General features: G+C 49.1%; 1 protein-coding gene across 4 annotated transcripts in view; it reads left to right on the top strand.

Moving 5' to 3' along the window:
* IGDCC3 (immunoglobulin superfamily DCC subclass member 3) overlaps nt 1-27,948 on the top strand; it is a 51,104-nt gene that overhangs the window by 10,632 nt on the left and 12,524 nt on the right. The window contains exon 1 of one of the 4 annotated variants that reach the window (XM_063597120.1): nt 11,559-11,841. The exons of the other annotated variants lie outside the window; for them this stretch is intronic. Within the exon in view, the coding sequence (XP_063453190.1) occupies nt 11,802-11,841 (40 nt within the window). The 5' untranslated portion in view covers nt 11,559-11,801. Of the gene's footprint in view, nt 1-11,558; nt 11,842-27,948 lie in introns of those variants that run through there. 4 annotated transcript variants of the gene reach the window in all.

Here is a 27,948-nt window from a genome sequence, read left to right as displayed (position 1 = left end):
CAGGTTAGTTACATATGTATACATGTGTCATGCTGGTGTGCTGCACCCATTAACTCGTCATTTAGCATTAGGTATATCTCCTAAAGCTATGCCTCCCCCTCCCCCCATTCCTTTTTCTTTTCTTTTCTTTTTTTTTTTTTGAGACAAAGTCTCACTCTGTCTCCCAGGCTGGAGTGCAGTGGGGTGATCTTGGCTCACTGCAACCTCCGCCTCCTGGGGTTCAAGTGATTCTCCTGCCTCAGCCTCTCTAATAGCTGAGGTTACAGGCATGCACCACCACACCTGGCTAATTTTTTTGTATTTTTAGTAGAGACGGGGTTTCACCATGTTGGCCAGGCTGATCTCAAACTTCTATCCTCAAGCGATCCACCTACCTCGGCCTCCCAAAGTGCTGAGATTACAGGCGTGAGCCACCGCACCCGGCCTGGGCCATAGTTTTCTTATTCAATGGGTGGCTGCCCAAAATCTAGCTGCACTCTGGCAAGCCTGCTGGCCTGCACTGCACCATCCCCACAAAAGAACCTCTCCCTGATTTCTGAGCTTGCTCTCCGTGCCCCCAACTTTGTTCACCCTGTTTTAAGAAATGCCTCTGTGGCTGCCCTCAGATGTAAGGAGAGCAGAAGAGAGGGCTTTCTATGGGCTCCCTGAGGAGGGGCACCTGGACTCACGATAGATGTTGAGACCCAGTGAAGGTGGGAAGCTGGGGGCTGAGCAGAGAGGCCTGAAGAGTGGCAAGCCGGGGGAGCTGCTGGCAGACCCCCAGACTGCAGGGAGATGCAGGGGCCGGGGTGGGCTTAATGCAGGCAAGCCGGTGGGGGGCCAGGACTGGCTCACCTAACTCAGGCAGGAAGGAAATGTGATGCAAAGGGCTGGTGCCCTAGGGGCTCCACCCGCCCTTCTCTCTCTCTTCTCTGGGTCTTGATGTCCATGCTCCTTGGTCTTTGACACTCCCCACCCACTGCTGCCCCCTCTGCCTTCCTGTGAGGCCACATTTCGTATATTTGTCTTTCATATCCCTCAGTCCTAGTTTCTCCTGCCTTGTCCTCCCAAGCTTCTTCCTTTCTCCAGCTCCTCCTCCCTCCTTCTCTTTCTTTATTGTTCTATCCTTCTTCCTGCCTCTTTCTTTTTCTTTAGAGATAGGATCTCACTCTGCTGCCCAGGCTGGAGTGCAGTGGAGTGATCTTGGCCTTGAAATCCTGGGCTCAAGAGATCCTCCAACCTCAGCCTCCTGAGTAGCTGGGACTACAGGCATGTGTCACCTCATCCAGCTAGTTTTTTTTTTTTTTTTTTTTTTTTGAGACAATGTCTGTCTCTTTTGCCCAGGCTGGAGTGCAGTGGCTCAATCTCGGCTCACTGCAACCTCCACCTCCCGGGTTCAAATGAGTCTCCTGCCTCAGCCTCCCGAGTAGCTGGGACTACAGGCGCCTGCCACCACGCGCAGCCAATTTTTGTATTTTTAGTGGATACTGGGTTTCACCATGTTGGTCAGGCTGGTCTCGAACTCCTGACCTCAAGTGGTCCACTCGCCTCAGCCTCCCAAAGTGCTGGGATTACAGGCATGAGCCACTGCACCCGGCCAAATTTTTAAAATTTTTTGTAGAGATGAGGGTCTCACTATGTTGCCAAGGCTGGTCCAAATTCCTGGCCTCAAGCCATCCTCCCACCTTGGCCTCCCAAAGTGCTGGGATTACAGGTGTGAACCACTGTGCCCGGCCTGCCTCTTTCTTCAGTTTTGTGAGAGTTCCTGTGTTTACCATCTTCTGCCTTGTCTAGAGTGGGATTTCTGTTTCAGAAGCAGAAGTAGGTGAGCTCGGGCCTCTGCAGAGACTAAGGAGAGAGACTGGGAAGATAAGGTTCAAAGAGGGCAACAAAGGATGGGGTCCATAGCCCCCCAGCAAGTCAGGGGCTCTCTGGGGGCAGACCTTTCCTGAAAGGAATCTGAGAACCCTGGGCCCAACCCTGGTTGGGGCCTGTCTCTGAGCCTGGACACTGACACTGACACTGACCACAGTGGGTGGTGGGGGCAGCCCTGGGCTGCTCTCTGGAATGCTGGTGTTAGGTTGCAGTGCAGATGCAGGCAGTGATAATGGGCAGGAACTGGACTTTCTGGTCTGGCTGCTGCCCCCAAGGCCATTGGAATGTGAGGGTGGGGGTACTATCAAGAGGCCACAGGGTCCTGGGGTGGGAAGATGGAGACCAGACCACCTAAATGGAGGAGGGGACAGACCACCATGAGAGAGACACAAGTTCTAGCCCTTTCATTGAGTCGCAGGCTGCAGCAATAGAATCCTGAAATTCCCAACCCCCTTAGGTCCTTAGGGGTCTTCCCGGTCTCCTGGTAGGATTAGAGCTTCGGGAAAAACCTTGGTGCTCATCTAGCCCAGCTTTCTTATTTTACAGACTTGGAAACTGAAGCCCCAGGTGAGTGACCTGCCCAAGGACATGGCTGGTCCTCCAGTCTGGGCAAGTAAGGGAGTCTCTGGTTTATCAGGCTTCTGAACCCCGGCCTTCCCCAGTGCCTCACTCTTCACTGCCCTCTGGTTCAGAAAGGAGGAGTCTTATATGGTCCTCCCCTAGGATACACTGGCGTGCATGTTCTATTTTTCTTTTTCTTTTATTTTTTGAGACAGGGTCTCACTCTGTCACCCAGGCTGGAGTTCAGTGGTGCGATCTTGGCTCAGGGCAGCCTCAACTTCCTGGGCTCAAGCAGTCTTCCCATCTCAGCCTCCCAAAAAGCTGGGACTACAAGGACACAATACCACGCCGGGCTAATTTTTGTATTTTTGGTAGAGATTAGGTTCCACCACGTTTTTCAGGCCGGCCTCAAACTCCTCAAGCAATCCTCCCACCTCACCCTCCCAAAGTGCTGGGATTACAGGTGTGAGCCACTGCCCCTGGCCCCTCTGTTTTTCTTTCGTGCTGCTCTGGTTTATCTGTGGGTGTGGGCTTGTTAAGCCTTGGATGTGGGCTCCTGACCTCCATGGCAGATTGCAGAGGGTCTCTGAGTTTCCAAAGCACCCTGGAGGCTGAGCTCAGCAGGTGTGAGGGCTACCTATGTGCTGGTTCTTGTAGAGAACTAGTTAGTAACAGTAAATGTGGTCAGAGTAATATGGGGCTGCACTGTTCTAGGCCCTTTCTGTGCTAATTTATTTAATTCCCACAATTCCATTAATAGGAATTACTAGCCCTGTTTTACAGATGAGTAAACGAAATCCCAGAATGATTAATTAAATTGGCCGAGGGTACACAGTAAGTGGGGAAGCTGGGATTTCAACCCAGTTCTGCCTGACCCAAAAAATTCACTGGCCTGAATGTCTCTAGCAGGGGCTAGAGACCTATAGGGTCTCTATAGGGTGATAGGTTCTCACCCCTGGAGAACCTATCAGTATTTATGCCTCAGAAATAAAAGCAGATACCTGGAGGCATGTAATGTGAGAGTAGGGGAGTGTAGAGAACAGAGGACAGCTTAGAACCCTGGCCAAGGTGGGAGCCACTTCTGGGTGGGCCAGACAGGATTACATACTCCATGACCCAGCTGCTGCTGGGACATCCCAGTTACAGGAGGCTCTGTGTAGACAAGTCTTGCTCTACCTGCGAGGCGGGCAAGAGCTGGCTGGGAATGGGTTCCTGAGTGAAGAGGAAGCTGGGAGGTGGCTGGGGCTGCTGGAGGTAGAGGTGGGAGTTGCTTCTTCCTGAGGAGGAAAGACAAATTCCCCCCTCCTCTTTGCTCCCTTTCCCTTTCTTGTTTCCGCATAATGATGCTGATTGCTCCACATCTGTCATAATTACTCTTTGTTTGAAAATTCAGAACAAATCACAGGAGAGGAACTGGAATGGCTTGAGAAGGCTCCTTCTCCCCAGGGGTCCTGGCAGGAGGCGGGTGGCGGGGGGTGGGGGGGTGGGCGGCAGTGAGAAGCCATAATCATCCTGGAGGAGCTGAGACACCTGATTGTCCTTGTCCTGTCCCCTTGCCTGGGCAATAGCCACAGCCCCCAGGGAAGGTGGCCTACAGCCTTGTGGAATTACATGCCCACGGGGCCGACTCGGGTTGGGCAAGCATTGGGTCTCTGGAGTGACAGCCAAGAATAGGGGACCACTGCTTCCAGGGAGCACCAAACCACACCCTCTTGGGGGTCCAGCAGGCGGCCCTGGATGCTCAGTGCTGCACACTCACTCCCCAGCCTGACTTCTGGTGAGGGTTCTGGTTCCCATTCCCATCCTGAAGGCCCTTGGTTTTGGGGGCTCATCATTCCCGGAGTATGAGCCCAGGTTTGTGACCCTGTCTGCCATGAGCATCCTTTTATGTTTCCCTCCCAACCTAACCCCTTTCCACCTGTGGGCTTTTGTGGGGAGAAATCAAAGACAACCTAGAATTTACCCCCAAACCAGCTGGGGGTGGTGGCTCACGCCTGTAATCCCAGCACTTTGGGAGGCTGAGGCGGGCAGATCACCTGAGGTCAGGAGTTCCAGACCAGACCAGCCAACATGGTGAAACCCCATCTCTACTAAAAATACAAAAATTAGCCAGGTGTGGTGGCTTGGCGAGCACCTGTAATCCCAGCTACTCGGGAGGCTGAGACAGGAGAATCGCTGGAACCCGGGAGGCGGAGGCTGCAGTGAGCTGAGATCGGGCCACTGCACTCCAGCCTGGGTGACAGAGCGAGACTCTGTCTAAAAAAAAAAAAAAAAAAAAAAAAAAAAAAAAAAAAAAAAAAAAAATCCCCAAACCTCGCTGGTAATAAAACCCCACGTATTCTCACCCCGACAGGACCGTTGGTGGGTCTGACACCTCATGTTGCTGGACCCAGTGCAAGATGCAGACAGTCTTGCACTGACGACCGGCTCTGGGTTCAAGCTCCCTCCCTGAACACTGCTGAGCCTCAGTTTGTCTTTGTGGAAAATGGGAGGGGGCACGGCCCTGTCATCAGTCATTCTGAAGGGGAGAGGATGAGTAAGGCCCAGGCATTTCTGGAGTGTGGAGTTCTGTGCACCCCCCCACCCACCCTCACCCCCCGCCAGTGGGGGCACCCTTTGTTCAGGCTTCGTGTGAGCAGGTCAGAGAAGCCAGGGGAGTCCTGGAGACAGGAGGTGCCTGGCTTGGAGGGGATACCTCCTCTGGCCCCACCATTATAGACTGAAAGTCATAGGAGGAGCTTGGACTTGACCCTCACACCATGATGCCTACCTCTGCACCCTCCCTGGCTCCCACTTCCAGGAGAAGCTGCTTTTAATATGTAAAATTTCAACTCACCTTTGTGTGACTTTGGGCCCATCTGCTTACCCTACTGGGTGGGCCTCTAGTTTCCTCCTAGGTGGAATGTGGTGTGGGGAGACCAGATTAAAACATTCCTAAAATCCCTTCCCAATTGTAAAGTTCTCGGACACTACCCCATTTTCATCCTGAACACGGCTCTCCAATTCCTCCTCTGCCTCCCTCCAGGCCCCCCAGCTCCCTCTGTACCACTTCTTTTTTTTTTTTTAATGTCAGGATGAAAGTTTTGAGAATAGCGCTCTTGTCATTCTCCCCCTTTTGCTAACCTCACTCTGTCACCGCCCTCCTGGCTCCTGCCCGCGCACGTGTCCAAAGCAGCCCAGGCTTCGAAGTTTCAGGATGCGGTCGCAGATCCCTGGTCGCAGAACGTCTGGCTCTGCCCTGGGCGGGGCGCGATGGGCAGAGTGCGGCGGCCGCGGAAGCAGCCCTGCAGCAGGCTCCGAAAATGATGCCTCGTCCTCGAGGCAGGAGGAGCGGCGCCCCTACCCCAGCATGGCGGTGGGATCCTGTGCAATTAGCGCCGCGCTGCATGGTTGCTCGGCTGTCAAGTCATCGAACTGTGTGCCCGAGTGTGTCTGTGGATGTGAATGAGTGTGCGAGTGTGCGTGTGTCCTCGCTTCCCGGGCTCCCAGCATCCAGGACGCGGGGCCTTTCACTACTCTTCTAGGCTGCTGTGGTCAGCGTGGGAGGGGATATTTTCATCTGGAAACTGGGGAACTCGCCCCTATCAACTGGGAGCCTGGAATGGGTCTGAGAGGGGGAAACAATGGAGAGCTGGAGTTGGGGGGCTTGAGGGGTAGGCCAGGGATTTCTTTTCTTTTCCATTTCTTTTCTTTTTTTTTTTTTTAGACAGGGTCTTGCTCTGTCATCCTGGTTGATCCTGGTTGGAGTGCAGCAGCACGATCACGGCTTGCTGCAGCCTCAACCTCTGGGGCCCAAACAATCCTCCCACCTCAGCCTCCCAAGTACCTGGGACTACAGGCCTGCACCACCACACCCAGCTAATGTTTTTTTTTATTATTATTATTTTTAGTAGAAACTAGACCCTACTATGTTGCCCGGGCTGCTCTTGAACTCCTGGGCTCAAGTAATCCCCCGACTCGGCCAAACGAAGTACTGGGATTACAGGCTTGAGCCACTGTGACTGTAGGCCAGAGATTTCTGACAAGGAGCTAGAGCTAGACAAAAGTTTATGGGCAAATCTTGAAATGGGCCAGGTCGGCTAGGCACTGTGGCTCATGGCCTGTAATCTCAGCACTTTGGGAGACTGAGGCAGGTGTATCATTTGAGTCAGGAGTTCAAGACCAGCCTGGCCAACATAGTGAAACCCCATTTCTACTAAAAATACACAAAATTAGCCAGGCATGGTGGTGTGTGCCTGTAATCCCAGCTACTCGGGAGGCTGAGACAGGAGAATCACTTGAGCCTTGGAGGCAGAGGTTGCAGTGAGCTGAGATTGCACCACTGTACTCCAGCCTGGGTGACAGAGCAAGACTCTGTCTCAGAAAAAAAGAAAAGAAAGACAGGGCCCAGATGCTCTTTCCAGCATGCTGATTGGTCAAATGGGATTTGGGCTCTAGCTTCAGAGCCAGAGCTGAATAGGACCTTAGAGAATTGAAACCCAGTATTTGGCTTGCAACAAACACTTCTCAGATCTTTTTCTGCTATCTTCAGATTTGGTTTCTTTTTCCCTCCCCCAACTTGGGTTATTTTTGTTTTGCCTCTTATATCCCAGCTTATATGGAGTGTCCTCCTCTTTCTGCAACAATTCCCTTCATCCTAATTTTCTGAGGTCTCTTAAAATTGTATTCCAATTCTCCTGTACCTTAGAGAAGGCCTGTCTAATTTAGTCCCAGTTGCAGATTAGATTAGAATATTCTTGACTCCATTATCTCAGATCATCCATAATGATATTACATAGAAAGATCCTCAGCCTTGAGGCTGTTTGATATTCGTGCCCTCCTCTGTTTCTGATTTTTGCTTCTCAAGTCTGTCATTTTCCCATCAAACTATAACAAAATCAGGATCATTACAGGCAGGCTGGTATGATGTTAATAAGATCAAGGCTTTCCTGAAATAAAGTGATATTGCTTTTATCACATCAGTTTGAGAAGGATCCATTGGGCTGTATGTCCAGCTTTGCTTTTTGAGGGGTGGAGGGAATCAGAAGACAGGGTTCATGCTGGAATAGCAAGTATATCTCTTATCCCTCCCACTTGTCTGCAAACATTGTGGGGAAAGGCTAGCTCCTCTGCACCCTCAGGGCTTGGCCTAGAGTTGGTATCTGATGAGGGTGAGAGAATGGGGAGCTGTGGGTATTATATGGGAGGATAGGAACACCTCCTACCTGCTGTGGGTCACTCGCCCCCAATAACTCAGCAGCTGGGATTGGGGGAGGGCAGATGAAGCTGAATCAGATATTACTCCTGAAAGGCCTATAGGAGCATTTCACCTAAGCCTTTCTCAGCAGGCTTCTGAGTCCCTGCTGTCAGGAGCTGAGAGTGACCATGTCTGACTGCTCTTGGCTCAAAGATGAAAAGGTCTCATCCATTTCTCTGCATCTAACTATACCCTAAATCCCCTATTTCAGTCTCTTCTGGTATGAAAGGGCACCTGCATATCCCTATTCTATTCTCTTCCCTGAAACACCCTTCTTCCAAGGTCTGACCATTGGCCACTTGGGAGAGGATGGAGAAAAGGCTAAGTCACAGGTGCCACTACTAAGTACTGAGTGGGAAGGGCTTGGCCTGGTGAGTTCAAATCTCAGTCTTCCATCCCAGGAGAGGTGGCTAGTGGTACTCAGTCATCTCAGGATGGGACACCCTCCCAGGAAAGCTGGAGAAACTTGTAGGATTCCAGACCACCAGCCTTACCCTCAGAAGAGCTCACAGGCCAGCCTCCATGCTAAGAAGCATGCCTCTTCCCTGCAGTGTCCTGTGCATCCCCCATGGAAGGCCTATCCCTGCACAGACATGCCTGCCTTCCTGTTATAACCATAATGACAACAAAGCATTCTGTGAACCCAAGTTGCTGTGGAAATGGGGAAAAAAAAGGACACATACTCTCATTATTATACTCATTATGTTCCTATCAGAATACTCACCCATGGAGCATTATTTTTAAAGTTACTCATGGTCTTGGGTTTGGGAAAGGAAGAGATCATTTAAAAGCATTTTCTCAGGCCAGGTGCAGTGGCTCACACCTGTAGTCCCAGCACTTGGGGCAGGTGCATCACTTGAAGTTAGGACTTCGAGACCAGCCTGGCCAACATGGTGAAACCCTGTCTCTACTAAAAATACAAAAATTAGCCAGACATGGTGGTACACACCTGTAATACAAGCTACTCGGGAGGCTGAGGCACAAGAATTGTTTGAACCAGGGAGGTGAAGGTTGCACTGAGCCAAGATCGCGCCACTGCACTCCAGCCTGGGTGACAGAGCGAGACTTCATCTAAAAGAAAAATAAACTAATTAATCAGATAAACTAAATCAAAGCACTTTTTCAGTTACTTAAAAGGCTGAGGTGGGAGGATCGGTTGAGCCCAGGAGTTCGAGGCTGCAGTGAACCAGTGCACTCCAGCCTGGGTGACAGAGAGAGATCATGTCTCAAAAATTAAAATAAAATAAAACATAAAGACACTTTTTCAGTTAAAAGTATTGAGTCTCTAATTTAGGCCCGGAGGCTCCTCTTGCTTTTTGAATGTACCATTTCTCAAAATATAATTTATCTGAGGATTGGCCATTCAGGCACCCTTGTTGAAATCTAGGCAACCCACAAAGGCATATGTATAGAGATAAATAGTGACAAATGTATTTGTAGTTACAGTTTGAACAGCCATTTTAGTCTTGCAAAATGAAGCTAGTGGCCTGTATAGCATTAAAATGGTTTTGGGGCTCCATGCAGTGTCTCATGTCTCTAATCCCAGCACTTTGGAAGGCTAAGGCAGGCAGATCACTTGAACCCAGGAGTTAGAGACCAGCCTGGGCAACATGGCAAAACTCCATCTCTACCGAAATACAAAAAATTAGCCAGGCATGGTGGTGGGTGCCTGTAGTCCCAGGTACTTAGGGAGCTGAGGTGGGAGGATCGCTTGAGCCTGAGAGGTTGGGGCTGCAGTGAGCTGAAATCACGCCACCGTACTCCAGCCTGGGTGACAAAGTGAGACCCTGTCTCAGAAAAAAAAAAAAAGTCTTGGATCTGCTACTAACTAACTAGCTGTTGTTTTCTTGGATCTTTTTTCTCTCTAGAAATGGGGGCTTTAAGCCTCTCCCTAGAATCCTGAAGGTGGAGGGGAAAAGGGAGGTCAAAGTGGGGTTCCAGGCCTCCTACATCTACCCCATCAATGGCAGCTTAGCTTTTATCTTTTTGTTTTGTTTTGTTTTGGAGTTCTCTAAACTGACTAACTAGGCAGATAGGTCTAACAGGGAGTAGTTCGGCAGCTGCAGGTGCTGTGATGCCAAGAGGGCTTAAGGGCCTAGAGTCTTAGGTAGAAGAAGTATAACTCTAAGATGAACATTTAGGAGGGTTATAAAGAAAAACATTTTTATCACATCTGTGGTTATGACCAAGGTTAGATTAAGCCTTGATTCAGGAAAACAATGAGTTATACTTAAATTTTGGAAAGCTTTTCATGTATCACTGTCACTACTAGTGCTTGGTAGTGTTAAATACAGTTAGTTGGTCAGAGCAAGGAACAATTTGGCTCCTGCTCGTTTGGTCCCTCAATAAGTGTTGCCCATTCTTTTATTTTATTCTCAAATAAATGGATGGATAGATGGATACTTCTATGCAAGGGTTTGGCTATGGGCAGTCTACAAAATGCTTATAATCGAATTATGGTGACATGGACATTAGAAAATGCTGCAGCCTCAGAAAGGGCTCTGTGATATGTGTCAAATAAATGGTGCTAACCAAGGGCTATTGGTTTAGCCAACAGCCTTCTGTTGATCTGGGCAACACTAATTATTTAACAGATAAAGAATTGATTAATCATTTAATAAATCTGATAGAACACTGGAACATAAGCATATCATTCTTCCTTTAGGTGGAATTAGTCAAAGAGCCCGTCAGAAGAGATTAGGAAGTCCATGTTTCCAGAAAAAGAATATGCAGAATTGAGGGGTATTAAAGCAGGTCCAGGCCGGGTGTGGTGGCTCACACCCGCAATCCCAGCACTTTGGGAGGCTGAGGTGGGCGGATTGCCTAAGGTCAGGAGTTCGAGACCAGCCTGGCCAACATGGTGAAACCCCATCTCTACTAAAAACACAAAAAAATTAGCTGGGCATAGTGGTGCGTGCCTGTAATCCCAGCTACTTCGGAGGCGGAGGCAAGGGAATCGCTTGAATCCAGGAGGCAGAAGTTGCAGTGAGCCGAGATCAGGCCACTGCACTGCAGCCTGGAAGACAGAGCAAGACTCCATCTCAAAAAAAAAAAAAAAAAAAGCAGGTCCATTCTCAAATCTCACATCAGCAAATCTCTAAGAGTATCTATCCTGCACCTATCTGCCTCTGTGCCAAGTACTCTGTGAAGGATAGCACAGAAAGATAAGACATTTCCTGATCTTGAAGGGTGTAATCTCCCCACCCACCCCCCAACCCTCGCCTTTAAAAAAAACCCACTTTGTTTGGTGGTGATGGTGAAAAAGCAGCCTGACGTAGCACAAAGTATCTCTTGAATGCATACATAGTGTGACCATCGGCTTGTCCATCTGCACCGTGGTTTCCTTTAGTTCTGATTGATTTCTAAGTTGAGCCACCTCGTGTCCTCACCTGTGAAAAAAGAATTGCCTCAGCCTTACCGGGCTTCTCATGGTGCCTTGGCTTCCAGGAGCATCTCGGTCAAAACAGTGGCCTCCGTGCTTGGGACATTAAATCCAAATTCTGAGGCCTTGCTTTGCAGACCTCCCCTTTCTGACCATTTCCCTCTTCCCGACTCCTCTAGTCCCTTCATCAGTCCAGGCTCCCCACAGTGCCCCATCTTCCCTCTTCTTTTCCCAGTCTTTCTCTCCTGCCTTCTCTACCCGCATCTCTCCCAGCCATTGCCTAAACCTTGGCAGTCCTTTCAGGTTGGTGGCACACAGCTGGGCACTAAGGTATGTAAATTCCCCACTCTTTCTCCAAGTGTTTGGTGTGTATCGGCGAAATGGGATTAGGTCTTTGAATGCAGAGCCGTGCCCGTTTTTCCTGAATTAAGGACAACTGCGCGCTCAGTTAGAGCGCCCCTGAGAATCTGCAGGTGGAGAAGGCTCGGGGAGGGGCCGGGAGGGAGGGACGAGGGCGAGTCTGGGGGCCGCGCGTGTCCGCCCAGCTTCCACGGAAGGTGAAGGGCCTATTTCCTCGGGGAGACAGGCACCGCTTCCTCAGTTTCCCTCCGCCGCCGCGAGTGCGCCGGGGCCGGGCCCAGCTGGGGAATCCGAGGCTCTGGGGGAGGGGGTGGCGGGAAATGGTGCCTCGCTCGCCCCAGCGACATCAAACCCTCGTTTGGCGTGCGAGGACAATGGCTGTCTTATTTTCTCCATTCGCCGCGCACAATGCCGGATTCTCTCATTCACCCGCGGTGGTGCGAGCGAGGTAATTAGCCAGCGCCATTCAGCGCGGACACTATTGCTATGCGGGAGGGGCGGGGGGGCGGGACGCCCGCGTCGGCGGGGATTAGCCGCGGGCCGGGGCGCAGCTGCGGCCACTTCAAAGGCGGCGCGCGGCCCGGTCGGCTGTGGGAACCGGCCCCCGCCTCGGGCCCGGCCGCCGGGAAGGGGCCCGCCGCGTCCTCCGGGCTCGCGCCCTCGCCCGCCGCCCCTGCCGCGCCCTGGGCCGGGGAGCCTGGGGCCGCTTGGACCGGGGCTCCGGTGGCTGTTGTCGCTCCCCATCACGCTCCCACTTTCATCAGGACCTCCAGTGCTTTTCTCCTTTGAGGCCCGGAGTCAAAGGGCAGAGCGGGGAAGGAGGGAGAAGAGCGGGGGGGATGGGAGTCTGACACAAAGCGCTGACCTCCGAGGAGTGGAGCAGATGGTCCCACTTACTCCTGCCGCCTAGCCACTGCGGCTCTCGGGGCCCCAGGCTCGGGCCTGACCCCGCCCGCCAGCTGAATGCCTGCAGTGGGGCCCCGCGGGGGCCGGGCTTCCCCAGGCTCCCCCACCCGCCCCACTCCGCTGCCCACTCTGCCCTCACCTCCTGGCGTTGGAGTCAGGCTGCCCGGAGCAGCCGGCTGGGAGTAAGGGTTGGGGGGCTTGGCTGAGTTTCTGCCCTGGTCCGGATTCCCAAGAACTTGCCAGGCCAGGGTGTCCCAGTCCTAGGGTCACTTCCAGAGCTTTAGTAGACACACCGATTCCTGAGCACTACACCAGACCAATGAATCCGAAGCTCTGGCAGCAGGGTCCGGAAATCTGCATGGTTAGGCAGCACCCTAGGTTATTACGATCTGCAGCCGAGTTTGAGAGCCAGGGGCCTAGCCTAATTCACCTTCTTCCTTTTCACTGAAGAAGCTGAGACTCAAGTAGAGGAATTATAATAACTTGTTGGAGGAGAGCCATTGAATTGTGGCAGGCTGGGGACTTATGTGGAAGACAAGATGAGGAGTGATCCCCGAGAACATATGACCGTTTAAGTCAGCATTCAGGGAACAGTTTATGAGGACTTAGTGTTTACCTAATATTTGTTCTAGGTGCTGGAGGTAGAGAGATAAATGTGTCTGTTCCCTGCCCTTAAGGGACTCATAGGTCTTCGATGGGTAGGCAGATAGACGCATCAACAGCCAACTCTAATACAGTCTGAAAAGGGGTAGGAGACGTGCAGGCAACATGTTAGAGTTAGGAATGAATTCTGCTTCCTTTGGCGGATATGGAAGATGGAGGCGGTGGTAGAAAAAGGGGCAACAGAGTTGTAGGCAGAGGGGGCAGTGGAAGCAAAGAATACAAGGGTGAATGTCTGCAAGGTGACATAGCATGAGAGGAGAGTGTCCTTTTACGGATGTGTTACAAGACAGGGATCCTGATCCAGACCCCAAGAGAGGATTCTTTGATCTCACTCAAGAAAAAATTCAGGGCGAGTCCACAGTGCAAAGTTTATTAAGAAAATAAAGGAATAAGACCAGGTACAGTGGCTCACGGCTATAATCCCAGCACTTTGGGAGGGCGAGGTGGACAGATCACCTGAAGTCAGGAGTTTGAGACCAGCCTGGCCAACGTGGTGAAACCCCATCTCTACTCAAAATACAAAAATTTGCCAGGTGTGGTGGCATGCGCCTGTAATCCCAGCTACTTGGGAGGCTGAGACAGGAGAATCACTTGAAGCAGGGAGGTGGAGGTTGCAGTGAACTGAGATCGCACCACTGCACTCCAGCCTGGGTGATGAGAGTGAAACTCTGTCTCAAATAAAAAAGAAGTGAAGGAATAAAAGAATGGCTACTCCATAGAGCGGCCCCGAGGGCTACTTGTTGCCCATTTTTATGGTTATTTCTTGATGATATGCTAAACAAGGGGTGGATTATGCATGTCTCCCCTCTTTAGGCTATATAGGGTAACTTCCTGATGTTGCCATGGCCTTTGTAAACTGTCATGGTGCTGGTGGGAGTGTAGCAGTGAGGATGACCAGAGGTCACTCTGTGGCCATTTTGGTTTTGGTGGGTTTGGGCTGGCTCCTTTACTGCAACCTGTTTTATTAGCAAGGTCTTTATGACCTGTATTTTGTGCTGACCTTTTTATCTGATCTTATCCTGTGATTTAGAATGCCTTACCCATCTGAGGCCGGGCACGGTGGCTCACGCCTGTAATCCCAGCACTTTGGGAGGCCAAGGCGGGCAGATCACCAGGTCAGGAGATCGAGACCATCCTGGCTAACACGGTGAAACCCCGTCTCTACTAAAAATACAAAAAATTAGCCAGGCATGATGGCAGGCACCTGTAGTCCCAGCTACACTGGAGCCTGAGGCAGAATTGCTTGAACCCGGGAGGCAGAGGTTGCAGTGAGCTAAGATTGTGCCACTGCACTCCAGCTTGGGGACAGAGCAAGACTCTTTATAAAAAAAAACAACGGAAGGAAGGAAGGAAGGAAGGAGGGAGGGAGGGGAAGGAAGGAAGGAAGGAAGGAAGGAAGGAAGGAAGGAAGGAAAAAAAAAAAGTAAGCTTGTCCTGTATTCCTACAAAGATACTCCACAATATATTCCACAAGAGTAAAGCAAAATAAGTAAAGTTGTTCCAAGTAAACTAAATTAGAAGGGTTTCCATTAACTGGGCAACTGTTGGAACCAAGCTGATATGGGGTTGTTAGCTGATTGTAATGTGCCCAAAATTGGAATACTGATCCAGATTTTTATATTACCCATCCCTCTTGTTTCTCATGAATAGCAGACAGAGATTACTGGTTGGTTCACAGGAATAAGCAGAGTTAGCCTAAATTGCAGAAACAAACTTCAAAACAACTAATGAGACTAGACTTTAACAATAAGTGTACCATAGTTCTTGAAACATATTTCTCTGTCCAGTTTCCCATTTTTACTAAAGACAAATCATGGTAAGACTGATTTGCTTTATTATACTTGGCCTGATTATTTGTATAAAGTGCAGCAATAATAATTATTTTTCACGTAGGATCTTTTAAAATTGGCTTTGATGGAACTCTCTTCCATAGAAGGAACCTTAGATGAGACTTTTTTAAAGCTGAGCCCTGCCATGGGCTTGTACCCTCAAATACCTATGAATTGGGTAAATTCCTCTCTTTTTGAGGTCCCAAGATAACTTGGGGCTCCTGGACCTGTGAGAAAGTGACATTCTTTACTTGTTATAGGTCAGAAACCCTGTACAGGGACCGTGTAGGCAAGGTACGAGATGAGTTCCCCAAAGGGCTTTTATTAGCTCTACAAGTCAAGTTTGATTCCTTAAAGGAAAGCACATCATTCCAGTCAAAGCCTTGGTAAAATAATCAATTTCTCCAACTGAGTCCTGTTACAAAAGAAAACAGACTCTTATATGCAAATAATTATATTGCCATAAGTTAAGAATACTCACAACTAGTTTCCAAATTCTGGAGAAATCAGGTAGAAAGAAACAAATATGTTCCAAATTTTGTTCACAGCAGTATACTTTACTCAATTGCTACAAGCTGCAAATAGCTCAAAAAAATTTCCTTGACTCTGAAAAACAAAACAAAGGATCAGCAACGTTTTAAGCAAAATTAAAAAGATTACTTCAGTTTTCTATTGGTTCAGTTAATTCAGTTGACTCCTATTCTATCTGATATTCATGAAGTTTCCAGCTCTTCATGAGAGTTCTGCAAGTTGTTTCCTCTATTCTAATGTTACAATTTCCAAAGTTATTAGAAATCTGCATTTAAGAACACCTGCTAGAGTTTTATAGTTGATTATAAACCACCTTTTAAAGAGGATTAAAACAAGACAATTGTCTGGATGATAAAAGGTTTTAGGACAGCCACTGTTAAAGCCACAATTGATAAGGAAATTTGGTTACTTCTGTGGCACACAAAATGTTACATAACAATTATAATTATTAATAACATACACTAAGTTATATTAAAATTATAGGAGTTTCCCATAACTTTGGACCATATACCAATAACACATTTATGCAAATATAGTCCAAAGAAAGCAAAACACCATTTCACATTTGACAATGCTTCCTGTATGATTTTTATACCAAATAAGCCAAATTTCACCTTTACATTAATGTACTATTAATGTTAAACCCAATTTTAAATAAAACTTTATAGACATATTTACCCAATGTTAATGTTTAACCATAAGGTAAGATTCTTTTTTTTTTTTTTTTGAGACGGAGTCTCACTGTGTCGCCCAGGCTGGAATGCAGTGGTGCAATCTCGGTTCATTGCAAGCTCTGCCTCCCGGGTTCACACCATTCTCCTGCCTCAGCCTCCCAAGTAGCTGGGACTACAGGCACCCGCCACCATACCCAGCTAATTTTTTGTATTTTTAGTAGAGATGGAGTTTCACCGTGTTAGCCAGGATGGTCTCGATCTCCTGACCTTGTGATCTGCCCACCTTGGCCTCCCAAAGTGTTGGGATTACAGGCGTGAGCCACTGCGCCCAGCCGGTAAGATTCTTATAAACCTTTTATAACCCTTTACATTTTTTTGTGAAAGAGCAGATTAGTGCTCTAAGAAAAACCTGTTGTGCTTCTATTCCAATGTTTAATTTATGGAAAAACTGAATAATATGGCTTTAACTTTAGCCAATATGTTCACACACAGAATATCTTACAATTAATTTTTATGAACCTTCTACACCTTGTTTAAACTTTAGATTTTTTTCTTACTTAAAACAATCCTTTAACACTTTAGGCAGAAAAAAAATCCACATTCTCATGACTTCTTATAATCTTTCACCAAAACACATTTTACTTTCTTTGCACACCTTGCATGTGAAATTGTTTCTTTAGTAGTTTCAATTACATGTTATAATGTTAACTCTTAGCAACTTTTATTTTTGGTGAAAACCTTGGTAAATTCGAGATTTTGATTATGCTCTAGGTATAGAGCCTCGCCCAGGACACACCAGGCAGAAGTGCAGATAAGAGCTGACTCTTGGTCGGGTACCATGGCTCATGCCTGTAATCCCAGCATTTTGGGAGGCTGAGGTGGGCGGATCACCTGAGGTCAGGAGTTCGAGACCAGCCTGGGCAACATGGTTAAACCCTATCTCTACTAAAAATACAAAACTTAGCCGGGACTGGTGGCACGCGCCTGTAATCCCAGCTACTTGGGAGGCTGAGGCAGGAGAATTGCTTGAACTTGGGAGGCGGAGGTTGCAGTGAGCCGAGATCATGCCATTGCACTCCAGCCTGGGCAACAGAGCAAGACTCTGTCTCAAGAAAAAAAGAAAAAAAAAAAAAGCTAAGTCTCAGGCTGGACGTGGTGGCTTATGCCTGTAATCCCAGCACTTTGGGAGGTTGAGGCAGGTGGATTTCTTGGGAGGCTGAGGCGGGCTGAGGTCAGGAGTTCAGAGACCAGCCTGGCCAATATGGTGAAACCCCGTCTCTACTAAAAATACAAAAATTAGCCAGGCATGGTGGCAGGAGCCTGTAGTCCCAGCTACTCAGTAGGCTGAAGCAGGAGAATAGCTGAACCTGGGAGGTGGAGGTTGCAGTGAGCCAAGATCAAGCCACTGCACTCCCGACTGGACAACAGAGTGAGACTCCATCTCAAAAAAATATTTAAATAAATAAATAAATAATCCTTTCAGATCTCTTATTACCCAACTTTAGGCATGCCAAGTGGCCAATATTTCTAGCTTCTGATCTTTACCAAAAGTAACCTCCTATGTGCTTAGAGAAAGGAAAATTTAAAACAGTCCACAGAGAAGAGAATAGACAAGGTCACGCAGATATTTAAACCATAAATATCTAGGACTTACTTCCTAGATGGGGAACTGAACCCAGACCACCACTGTGAAAGTGCAAAAACCTTAGCTACTGAGCTACAGGATGGGCCCATCTCTATTTTCTTTCTCAGAAGAAATCTAGAGTAGTTAATTTTGAGCTTGCAAAAGCTTTTAACTATTTAATATGATTTTTTGAGTTACTATGACATGAACCCTAAAATTCCTGTTCCCTGGAGCCAGAGACCAAAAGAAAGTACTGCCATGTGGTTAAAAGGTGAAGCTCCCAAGAACATAAAGCAAGGTGGAGACTTCATCCAGTTTTTTGTTTGTTTCAGGGACCTGCAACCAAGTTTGTGACCGACCAGCTTGCTGAGTCATCTTGAAAAGCGGACATACAGGTGTTCTAAGCCCATGTTTTATCCTGAAGTACCCCCTCGACACAGAAAAACGAATTCATAGCACAAAATACAGCAGCTTAAGACTAGCCTTAGAATTCTTTTTCGCATTAATCAAAACTTTACAAAGGAGATAAAGATTTTTTTTTCCATTCATTCAACCGTTTGCACAGAGAGAGAGAAACCCAAAATCTGACTGGTAAGGAATTATTTCCCTTTTGCCGGCATGTCAGCCTTCTGGGTTCCCTTTCCCTGAGTGGCCCTACTGGTTCGGCTTATGCCACCATCGCCCCAGGGGCCAAGCCACATCATAAAGGAAAATTATTTTTTTTTTATTCTGGCCAGAGCAAAATACGTGTGATAACAAAACATAGACATTAGCTACTCTGCTTAGCACCCAATATCAAACTGTCAAGACTTAAATTTGCCCCCAGATGGGCCTGTCATCTTTAATCCAACCTCTAACTAGGAATTTCAATACAAGATGGTCGCCCTGAGTAATAGAAAAGATAAGAAAGAGAAAGAAAAGCATCGCCTGTGGCAGGGTGGGGAAAGTGAAATGATCAGGGAGGCCAGAGAAAGACCCACCCATTGCAGTGACACTGAAAAGTTCAGGTGGCTGCTGTCAGTCGAGCAGGGATCTTTTCCAGCAACCCTATCAGCTCTTGAGTTTCCCGTTTTAGGGAGGAAAAAGCTCCCCATGTCCCAAGATCCTGTACATGCCTAATCCTATCACCCACAGCCATCAGCAAAGAGTGCAAAGCAGCTTAATCCAAAGAGATAGCAGTTAACATTCCATAGTGCCAAACCTGTTCTTAGCCAAGAGGGACTTTACTGAGAGGGGTCTCTAACCCCCTAAAATCTTAGAAGGGACTCTAACCCTCCTAAGTCGGGCCTCTAACCCGGGGTCGGTCAAGCATCCTTGCCTTTTCTTAAGAGGGGCCTTTAACCCACTCTGTCTTGGAGAGACTCTAACTCCCCGAAGTTGGGCCACTAACCCCATCCCATTCTTTACCTGGGTACCGCATCACTTACCCAAAGTCTTCCAGTCAGCACTGCAGTCTATTTCCTTTGGGTTGGGGTGTCTCCTCGGTATCGTCCCTTCCATTGTTTGCCAGAAATATGTTACAGGACCCCAACACTTACCCAAAGGTAGCCGTTGGGTCAGCGATTCTGCACTATAATCCTTCTGTGATTGCCAGAAATATGTTACAGGACAGAGGTCCCAATTCAGACCCCAAGAGAGGGTTCTTGGATCTCACGCAAGAAAGAATTCAGGGCGAGTCTGTAGTGCAAAGTGAAAGCAAGTTTATTTAAAAAGTAAAGGAATAAAAGAATGGCTACTGTATAGACAGAGCGGCCCCAAGGGCTGGTGGTTGCTCATTTTTATGGTTATTCCTTGATGATATGCTAAACAAGGGGTGGATTATGCATGCCTCCCCTTTTTAGACCATGTAGAGTAACTTCCTGACAGTGCCATGGCATTTGTAAACTGTCATGGCGCTGATGGGAGTGTAGCAGTGAGGATGACCAGAGGTCACTCTCGTGTCCATTTTGGTTTTAGTGGGCTTGGGCCGGCTCCTTTACTGCAACCTGTTTTTTGTTTGTTTGTTTGTTTTGTGGTGTTGTTGTTGTTGTTGTTGTTTGAGATGAAATTTCGCTCTTGTTGCCCAGGCTGGAGTGCAATGGCGTGACCTCGGCTCACTGCAACCTTTGCCTCCCAGGTTCAAGCAATTCTCCTGCCTTGCCTCAGCCTCCCAAGTGGCTGGGATTACAGGCACACGCCACCATGCCCGGCTAATTTTTATATTTTTAGTAAGGACAGGGTTTCGCCATGTTGGTCAGGCTGGTCTCGAACTCCTGACCTCAGGTGATCCACCCGTCTTGGCCTCCCAAAGTGCTGGGATTACAGGCGTGAGCCACCCCTCCCGGCCTGCCACCTGTTTTATCAGCAAGGTGTTTATGACCTGTATTTTGTGCTGACAAAATCTCATCCTTTGACTTAGAATGCCTTACCCATCTGGGAATGCAGCCCAGTAGATTTCAGCCTCATTTCACCCAACTCGTGTTTAAGATGGAGTTTCTCTGGTTCACAGGCCACTGACAGATGGAGAGGGGTCACTTTACCCAGTGTTATCCTAGAATCTTAATGTTAGTACGGACCTTAGAGATTATTTGTCTATCCTGCCCCACTCCCATTTTACAGATGAGAAAACCAAGGTTGGAACCAAAAGGTCCCAGAGGGAATCTGTGACAGAGCCAGGAGCTGATCTCAGCCTGCCTCTCTGTTACCTAAATCCCAACTATATTAGTTCCTACAAATCCTAATATATGGCTCTGGAAATTCGGGGGAAGTATCTGTTTTTGTTGAGTTGTCCTTGTGGTCATGTGAAAGCAATTTACTTAATAGCTGCAGCCTGGGCCCCCCTAACCAGACACCCTTCCGGGAGGTGAGGGAGATCCGGTGTCCTGACCAGAACGACGGAAGTTAGGGATATTGTGGGACTGGGCAGGTTTACATAAGGAAGATTGGTGACCCTGACACTGGCAGAGACACACAGTCTGTGGAGAGGGGCTCTGCTGGGCCTGGACATTTTCAAGTCCAAGGCAGAGAGGAATTCCAAGTCATCTCCCAGCCCCTGACCCTGCACCATTGGCTGGTATTTGGAAGCAGATGTGCCTCAAAGGTTGCAGCTGGATGAGACCCAGTCACTGAGTTGTCCAACTCGCATTTCCCTATTTTACAGAGGAGGGAAAAGAGGCTCAAAGAGGGGCTTTGCCCTTACCAAGATCACATATCCAGTTGTTAAAAGAGCTGAGTCTCGGCCGGGCATGATGACTCACGCCTATAATCCCAGCACTTTGGGAGGCCGAGGCAGGCGGATCACCTGAGGTCAGGAGTTCAAGATCAGCCTGGCCAACATGGTGAGACCCTGTCTCTACTAAAAATACAAAAAAATTAGCTGGGCATGATGGCGGGCACCTGTAATCCCAGCTACTCGGGAGGCTGAGGTAGGAGAATCGCTTGATCCTGGGAGGTGGAGGCTGCAGTGAGCCAAGATCGCGCCATTGCACTCCAGCCTGAGTGACAGAGCGAGACTCCATCTCAAAAAAAAAAAGAGCTGAGTCTCGTGGCCACCCTTTTACTCCATGGACGCCACTAGCATTTCACAGTGCTTCCTCCCAATCCCCCCAAAACAGGAAAATAAATCAATCCTCTATTTTATACAACCCAGTGGGCTAGACTACAGGCATAGACCTGCAGGCCCACCCTCTCACGGCTTCACAGCTCAGATCTGCTGGAGGGCAGAGTTGGAAGTACTCAAGGAAGAGCCATCTTGGTTGTTTATTTGCCTGTATTAATAGAAATTAGGAGCCATGTGGGGGCACAGTGCCCATTAGTGGGGGTGATAACACCACCTTATCATGGTGCTTATTTGCATTAGTTACTCCCTATAAAACCTACCACCAAACCCTGGGGGAGTTGAAGTGAAGCCTGCTGTGTCATGGGTGACTCTGAGTGTGAGTAGGAAGGGTGGCAGTAAGGGTCTAGCATGTTGTGTGCCTCTCTGTTTTTCTGGGTGAGTCTAGGCCTCATCAGTCATGTTTAAGGGTCATTTGAATATGTATTTCCCCACTGAGGACAGCTTTGTGATGAAGGTAAAGAGCCTTGGATTTTGAGTCAGACCATTGTAAGTCCAAATGTTTGCCTTAACACCACGGACTGGCTGTGTGACCATGGGCAAGTTACCTAGCCCGTCTGAGCCTTAGAAGGGCTAGTAATCCCTACCTCTCAGAGTTATACAGATGGAAGTAATATCTAACCTTTGCCCCTTGATGGCCTTTGCAGGTCTTTGTTTTTCAGAACCATATTACTGTGACAGTGACCTAGGATCCTGGCTCTGGTGCTTTCATCCTTCTGATGTTTCTTTTTTCTTTGCTTTGCTTTCTTTCTTTTCTTATTTATTTTTTATTTTTGTGCGTGTCTGTGTGTGCATGCGTGTGTGTGTGTGTGTGTGTGTGTGTGTGTGTGTGTGAGACAGGGTCTCACTGTTACCTGGGCTAGAGTGCAGTGGCGCAGTCACAGCTCACTGCAGCCTCAACCTATTGGACTCAAGCGATTCTTCTGCCTTGGCCTCCTGAGTAGCTGGGACTACAGGCACACGCCACCATACCCAGCTAATTTGTGTATTTTTTGTAGAGACGGGATTTCACCATGTTGCCCAAGCTGGTCTCAAACTCCTGGGCTCAAGCGATCTGCCCACCTCAGCCTCCCAAAGTTCTGGGGATTACAGGCATGAACCACTGCACCTGGCCATCATCCTTCTATTTCTTAGGAGGTTGGGTGTGCACATCTAAGGACGGATTTGTGGGATGGAGGGAGTTTGCTCCTGGGGTGTCAGAATGTCCTGTCTGAGACATTAGCATTCAGTAAGTATCTGTTGAATGAATGCTTACAGTTGACTCAGTGGGTCTGCTGTGTAAATAGGACAGATGACTATATTTCCCAAACCAAAAACCAGGACATGTCCTGACTCATTGCCTGATGTGTAGGATGAAAACAGGGCCTAATACTCGAAACTGGGACTGCTTTTGAAAACCTGGCCGTGGGGTTGGTGGGGTGGTCACATGGAGCAGGAGATGCTTTTCTCCCTTTCCCTCCTCCCTGAATGTAAGAGGCTACCACTAAATGCAGGGCAGGGCACCCCCCAGTCCCTGTGCTGTCTAAGGCAGGCGCCCTTCCTGCATCCCACAGCACACAGCCCCAGGCACACTTCACACCCTCCACTGAGGGAGGAGTTGCTCATGGCTTGATCTGGAGGAAGAACTGGAGCCTCCAAATGATGGGGCTGAGTAATTAAAAGCAGGGCTTTAAGCGGTTTTATTCCCCTTGGGTTGTAAAAGTCTAGCCTAGAGGCTGCTGAGAGCCCTGTTTGCCTCCCCTGCAGCCACGCCTTTGGCCTTGCAGTCCATTTCACCCAGTCCACCAGCCAGGGGACCAACAGCTAGATGCTGAGACATTCCCAAGCGGAATCCAACCTCCCACTGCCCCCCACCTCTCCCCCATCCAGGCCCCTGTTTGTCAGAGGTGGCTGTGAGAGGGGAGAGATGTGGATTTATGGCTGCTGACTTGAAAGACAAAGTTGCCTTTTGTGTCAGAATTGGGTGCGGGGGAGTGGTGAGCTGGTGGTAGTGAGGGAGAGAGTAGGGAGGGGCTGGGGTTCAGGGGCCCAAGGCAGGTGGCGAAGGACTTGAGGAGGCCAAGAAGGCAGACGGAGGCATCCAGAGGCTTCTCAGAGCAGGGTCACTAGGCAAAGTCCCAGATGGGTCAGTCACCCCCAGTGAAGCCACCACAGTCCCCTGAGGCTATTTGTAAATGCCAGACACCCATCTTCCCATACTCACTCCCACCCACTCCAACACCCAGATGCCACACAGCCTCCCCGCTTCTCAAAACATACTCTTTGGGTTCAGAGCCTTCATTCAACTCTCAGATGCTCCTTTGGAAGCCCAGGGAAGTAAGTCATGCTTCCCTCAGCCCAGATGATCACAGCCAGTCAGTGTGGGGGTTCTTCCCTAGCAGAGCCAAAGTCAGGGGCTAAGTGGGGATCCAGATGATGGGTACATGGGACAGAGGGTTGGGAAGGGTGAGCCTGGGCCAGAGAACCCTGATGACAAGACCACTACCCCACCAGGGACCCTGAGCAAGTGGCCAGCCTCTCCCGGATTCAGGGTTCTCTCCACCACCTTTCTCCTCATAGACTTTTAGAGATGGGACATTTGCAGGTGCCTTGAGGAGTTTAAAGAGCATTTGACATGGCTGGCCTCCTTGCCCTCCAGGGGCCATCTTGCCCCAGCTGTGCCCCACTAGCACTCTTCCTGGTGGCTCCGGTGGGTCTGCGTGGAGGCCAGAGTAATCATCGGGCGCCTGAGTTCAGCAGGTGTTTTAACTATACCTCGGAGAGCCACATCCAACCCCCGGAATGAGCCTGGCCAATAAAGGGCTGGGTTTATAGGCTTCATAAACATTTTACTAGAGAAATCAAGGCCTCAATTACCCAGTGGCCTCTTCCAACTGACAGCTTGTCTATTGGGACCCCGTGAAGCCCCCAGGCAGAAGTAAGGTAGAAGAGGCTCTGGTTTATACCCTGCTGCTCACCCCCCCAACACATGTCCTCCCCCCACACCATTCAGGCCTTGCAAATTCAGTTTTTACTCCCTTCTCCAGACAGCTTGAGCTCCACCATGCACTCCCTGAGCCTCATCCCCTCTGAGGAAAGAGGCTGCCCCTTGGAGAAGAGACACGACCATTTCTTCCTGACCCCCCGCCCTGCTCTTCCACAACCTCTCAGTTCCCTTTTAACTCAAGATTATACCATCTTCCCTCAAGAACAGATAGCAAGTATTTGCTCTCTGCCAAGGCCTGCGCTAAGCAGTTTACGAACATAGCTCATTGAATCCCCCTATTGCAGTGGCTCTAGTGACTTGAGCTGTGATCATCCCTGTTCATAAGTGAGACAATAGAGATTTCCAGAGATTCTATCACTTGCCCAAGATCCCACAGCCCATAATGGTGGTGCTGAGATTTGAACTCAGTTCTGTATGATTCCAGAACCTTTACCATTAATCTCCTCCCTATACCACTACCTCAAACAGTTCTGAGCCCAAGAGGTCGAGGTGAACCCGGGCAACAGAGCGAGACCCTGTCTCAAAAACAAACAAACAAAAAAAACAAACAAACACAAAAGCAAACAAAGTTTTAGCAAGTATTTCCCCACTGGGAACAGAAATCTTTCCATGTGAGGCCTTCCCTGCCCTGCAGCGTGACAGCCCTAGCGTGGGATCTGATGTGGGCCTCGTCATCAGTCTCTGAGTCCACGTGGCCAAGAGGGGGGAGTGCAGGCAAGGGCAAGGCTGGCCAGTGATGAGGATGGAGAGGAGGGATGCTCTCTGGAGGGACGGCCAGAGAGACCATGAGCAGTAGAGAAGGCAGCAGAGGAGGTAGGGGAGTCCACGGCCTTGCTTCGGGTCTGGACCAGCACTATCCGATAGACTTCTCTGTGATGACTGAAGTTCTTCTATTGGTGCTGACCCATAGTGTAGTCAGTAACCACTTGTGGCTGCTGAACACTTGAAATGAAGCTAGTAAGAGAAAGGAACTAAATTTGTTAATTGTATGTAATTCTAATTTTTTTTTTTTTTTGAGACGGAGTTTCACTCTTGTTGCCCAGGCTGGAGTGCAATGGCGTGATCTCGGCTCACCCCAACCTCCACCTCCCGGGTTCAAGCGATTCTCCTGCCTTAGCTTCCCGAGTAGCTGGGATTACAGGCATGTGCCACCACGCCCGGCTAATTTTGTATTTTCAATAGAGACGAGGCTTCTCCATGTTGGTCAGGCTGGTCTTGAACTCCCGACCTCATGTGATCCACCCGCCTCGGCCTCCCAAAATGCTGGGATTACAGGCATAAGCCACCGCACCTGGCTGTAATTCTAATTTAAAGGGCCGCATGTGAGGCTGGGCATGGTGGCTCATGCCTGTTAATCCCAACACTTTGGGAGGCCCAGCTGGGAGGATCACTTGAGGCCAGGAGTTCAAGACCAGCCTGGCCAACAGGGCAAAACTCCGTCTCTACTAAAAATACAAAAAATTATCCAAGCGTGGTGGCAGGTGCCTGTAACCCCAGCTACTTGGGAGGCTGAGGCATGAGAATCGCTTGAACCTGGGAGGTGGAGGTTGCGGTGAGCTGAGATCATGCCACTACACTCCAGCCTGGGTGACAGAGCAAGACCCTGTCTCAAAAAATAAATAAATGGCCACATGTGGCTTGTAGCTACCACATTAGACAGCACAGACGTGGGATGGTTGATGATTGAAACTTACTCAAAGTCTTCTGATGATGTAAGGCCCTGTGGGCTATGAATTTGACTTCTCTAGGTACCTCATATATGTAGAATTCTACAGTGTCTTTTTGTGACTGGCTTATCTCACGTAGCATAGTGTCCTCAAGGTTCATCCCTGTTGTAGCATGTGTCAGGATTTCCTCCTTTTTAAGGCCGAATAATATTCCACTCTATGGATATAGCATATCTTGTTTATTCATCTGTCAATAGACACAAGTTTCTTTCACCTTTTAGCTATTGTGAATAATGCTGCTATAGACATTATCAAATATCTGTTTGAGACCCTGCTTTCAGTTCTTTTGGGTATATACCCAGAAGTGGGATTGCTGGATCACATGCTAATTCTATTTTTAATTTTTTGAGGAGTTATCGTACCGTGTTCCACAGCAGCGGCACCGTTTTACATCCCCACCAACATTGCACAAGGGTTTTGATTTCTCCACATCCTCATCAACAGTTGCTATTTTCTGTATTTTTGATAGTACACATCCCATTGTAGTTTTGATTCGCATTTCCCTAAGATTAGGGTCTTTTCTCTCTCTCTTTTTTTAATACTAGGTCTTCACAATCCAATGTGTATTTGATACTTACAGCCCATCTCAATTTGGACTGGCCACATTTCAGGTGCTTAATAGCTGGCCACTATATTGGAAAATGTGGGCCGGGCATGGTGGCTCATGCCTGTAATCCCGGCACTTTGGGAGGCTGAGGCAGGTGGATCACTTGAGGTCAGGAGTTTGAGACCAGCCTGGCCAACATGGCAAAACGCTGTCTCTACTAAAATTACAAAAATTAGCTGGCCATGGTGGTGTGTGCCTGTAGTCCCAGCTACTTGGGAGGCTGAGGCAGGAGAATTGCTTGAACCCAGGAGGCAGAGGTTGCAGTGAGCTGAGATCTCACCACTGCACTGCAGCCTCGGTGAAAGAGTGAGTCTCTCTCTCAAAAAACAAAAGAAAGAAAAAGAAAATATGGTTCTAAAGGGAAAAGTTGGGGACACTGCGTAGAAGTGTATGGGATTCAGGCATGTGTCTGGAGTAAGCAAAAACATGATAATCATCCCAGCTGCCTGAGGAGGGGCTGGACATCCAAAAGGCTGTGTGTCCCTGGTCTTTGGCAGGGATAGATACAAGGAGGGAATGGGCCTCGGTGGCCTTCAGAAGAGTCTGTGGTTCACAGCTGCCCCTCTTGAATGGCTGTATGAGGTGGGGACAGCCGGCACCTCAGAGCCCCAGGGCCCCTCGCTTTTGCAAAGGTTATGTTTTGAACTCTCCATCCAAACATGCCCCCAGATCTTTTTACCATCACACACCGGATAGGAGTCTGGCTATGGCCAAAGGGTGGGGGGCCTGAGCTTCCTTGCCAGCACTCTACCTCAACCCTTTGCTGCCCCCCACCTCCCCCTGGAGCCTGTCTAATCAGATCCAGGCCTGACCTCGCCAGAGGTCCTGGACCAGGAAGAGAGTTCCCCCCCTTCCCCTCCCTGAGCGGCCCTAGATCTGGCTCTCAGGAGGCCTCTCCCCTTGGGTGATTTATAGAGGTGTCCAGGAACTGTTTCCTTCCTGTTTCTTTTCCCTTCCAGCCCTGTGAATTGCTAAGCTCACTCTCTGCCCTCTGTCTCTCCCCTCAGCCTGGTCGCACCTCTGGTGGGGGCAGGGCGGTGCTGGGAGATTCCTTCCCAGATCGCTGTGGACAAAGGTGCCTTCTTCCTTTCTCCCCACCTACTGCCAAGCAGGACTTTGTCCTCCCTGTCGCTTTCTCTGGCCCTCACACCTGGAAGACCATTGCCCATCACCCCCTTCCCATCACCCAACTTGAAGTGAGGGACCCAAAACTGTCCCTACCAGACCAACAGATATCCGCAGGAGTGTAAAGCATCAAGAGCCAAAGTCACAGCACCACTGTCACGTGCACCAGCCACAGACACAATACCACCAACACCAGACATAAATACTCAATGCTAATACACTAGCTGGTCTGTACTGTCATCAGCAACACAGTGGCCTGCAGGGTGACTTGTTCAGATCTCAGGGTGC

This window comes from Pan paniscus, chromosome 16, assembly GCF_029289425.2.
Source record: "Pan paniscus chromosome 16, NHGRI_mPanPan1-v2.0_pri, whole genome shotgun sequence".
In the NCBI taxonomy this organism is placed as follows: Eukaryota; Metazoa; Chordata; class Mammalia; order Primates; family Hominidae; genus Pan; species Pan paniscus.
This window is presented reverse-complemented; position numbering and strand designations above follow the sequence as displayed.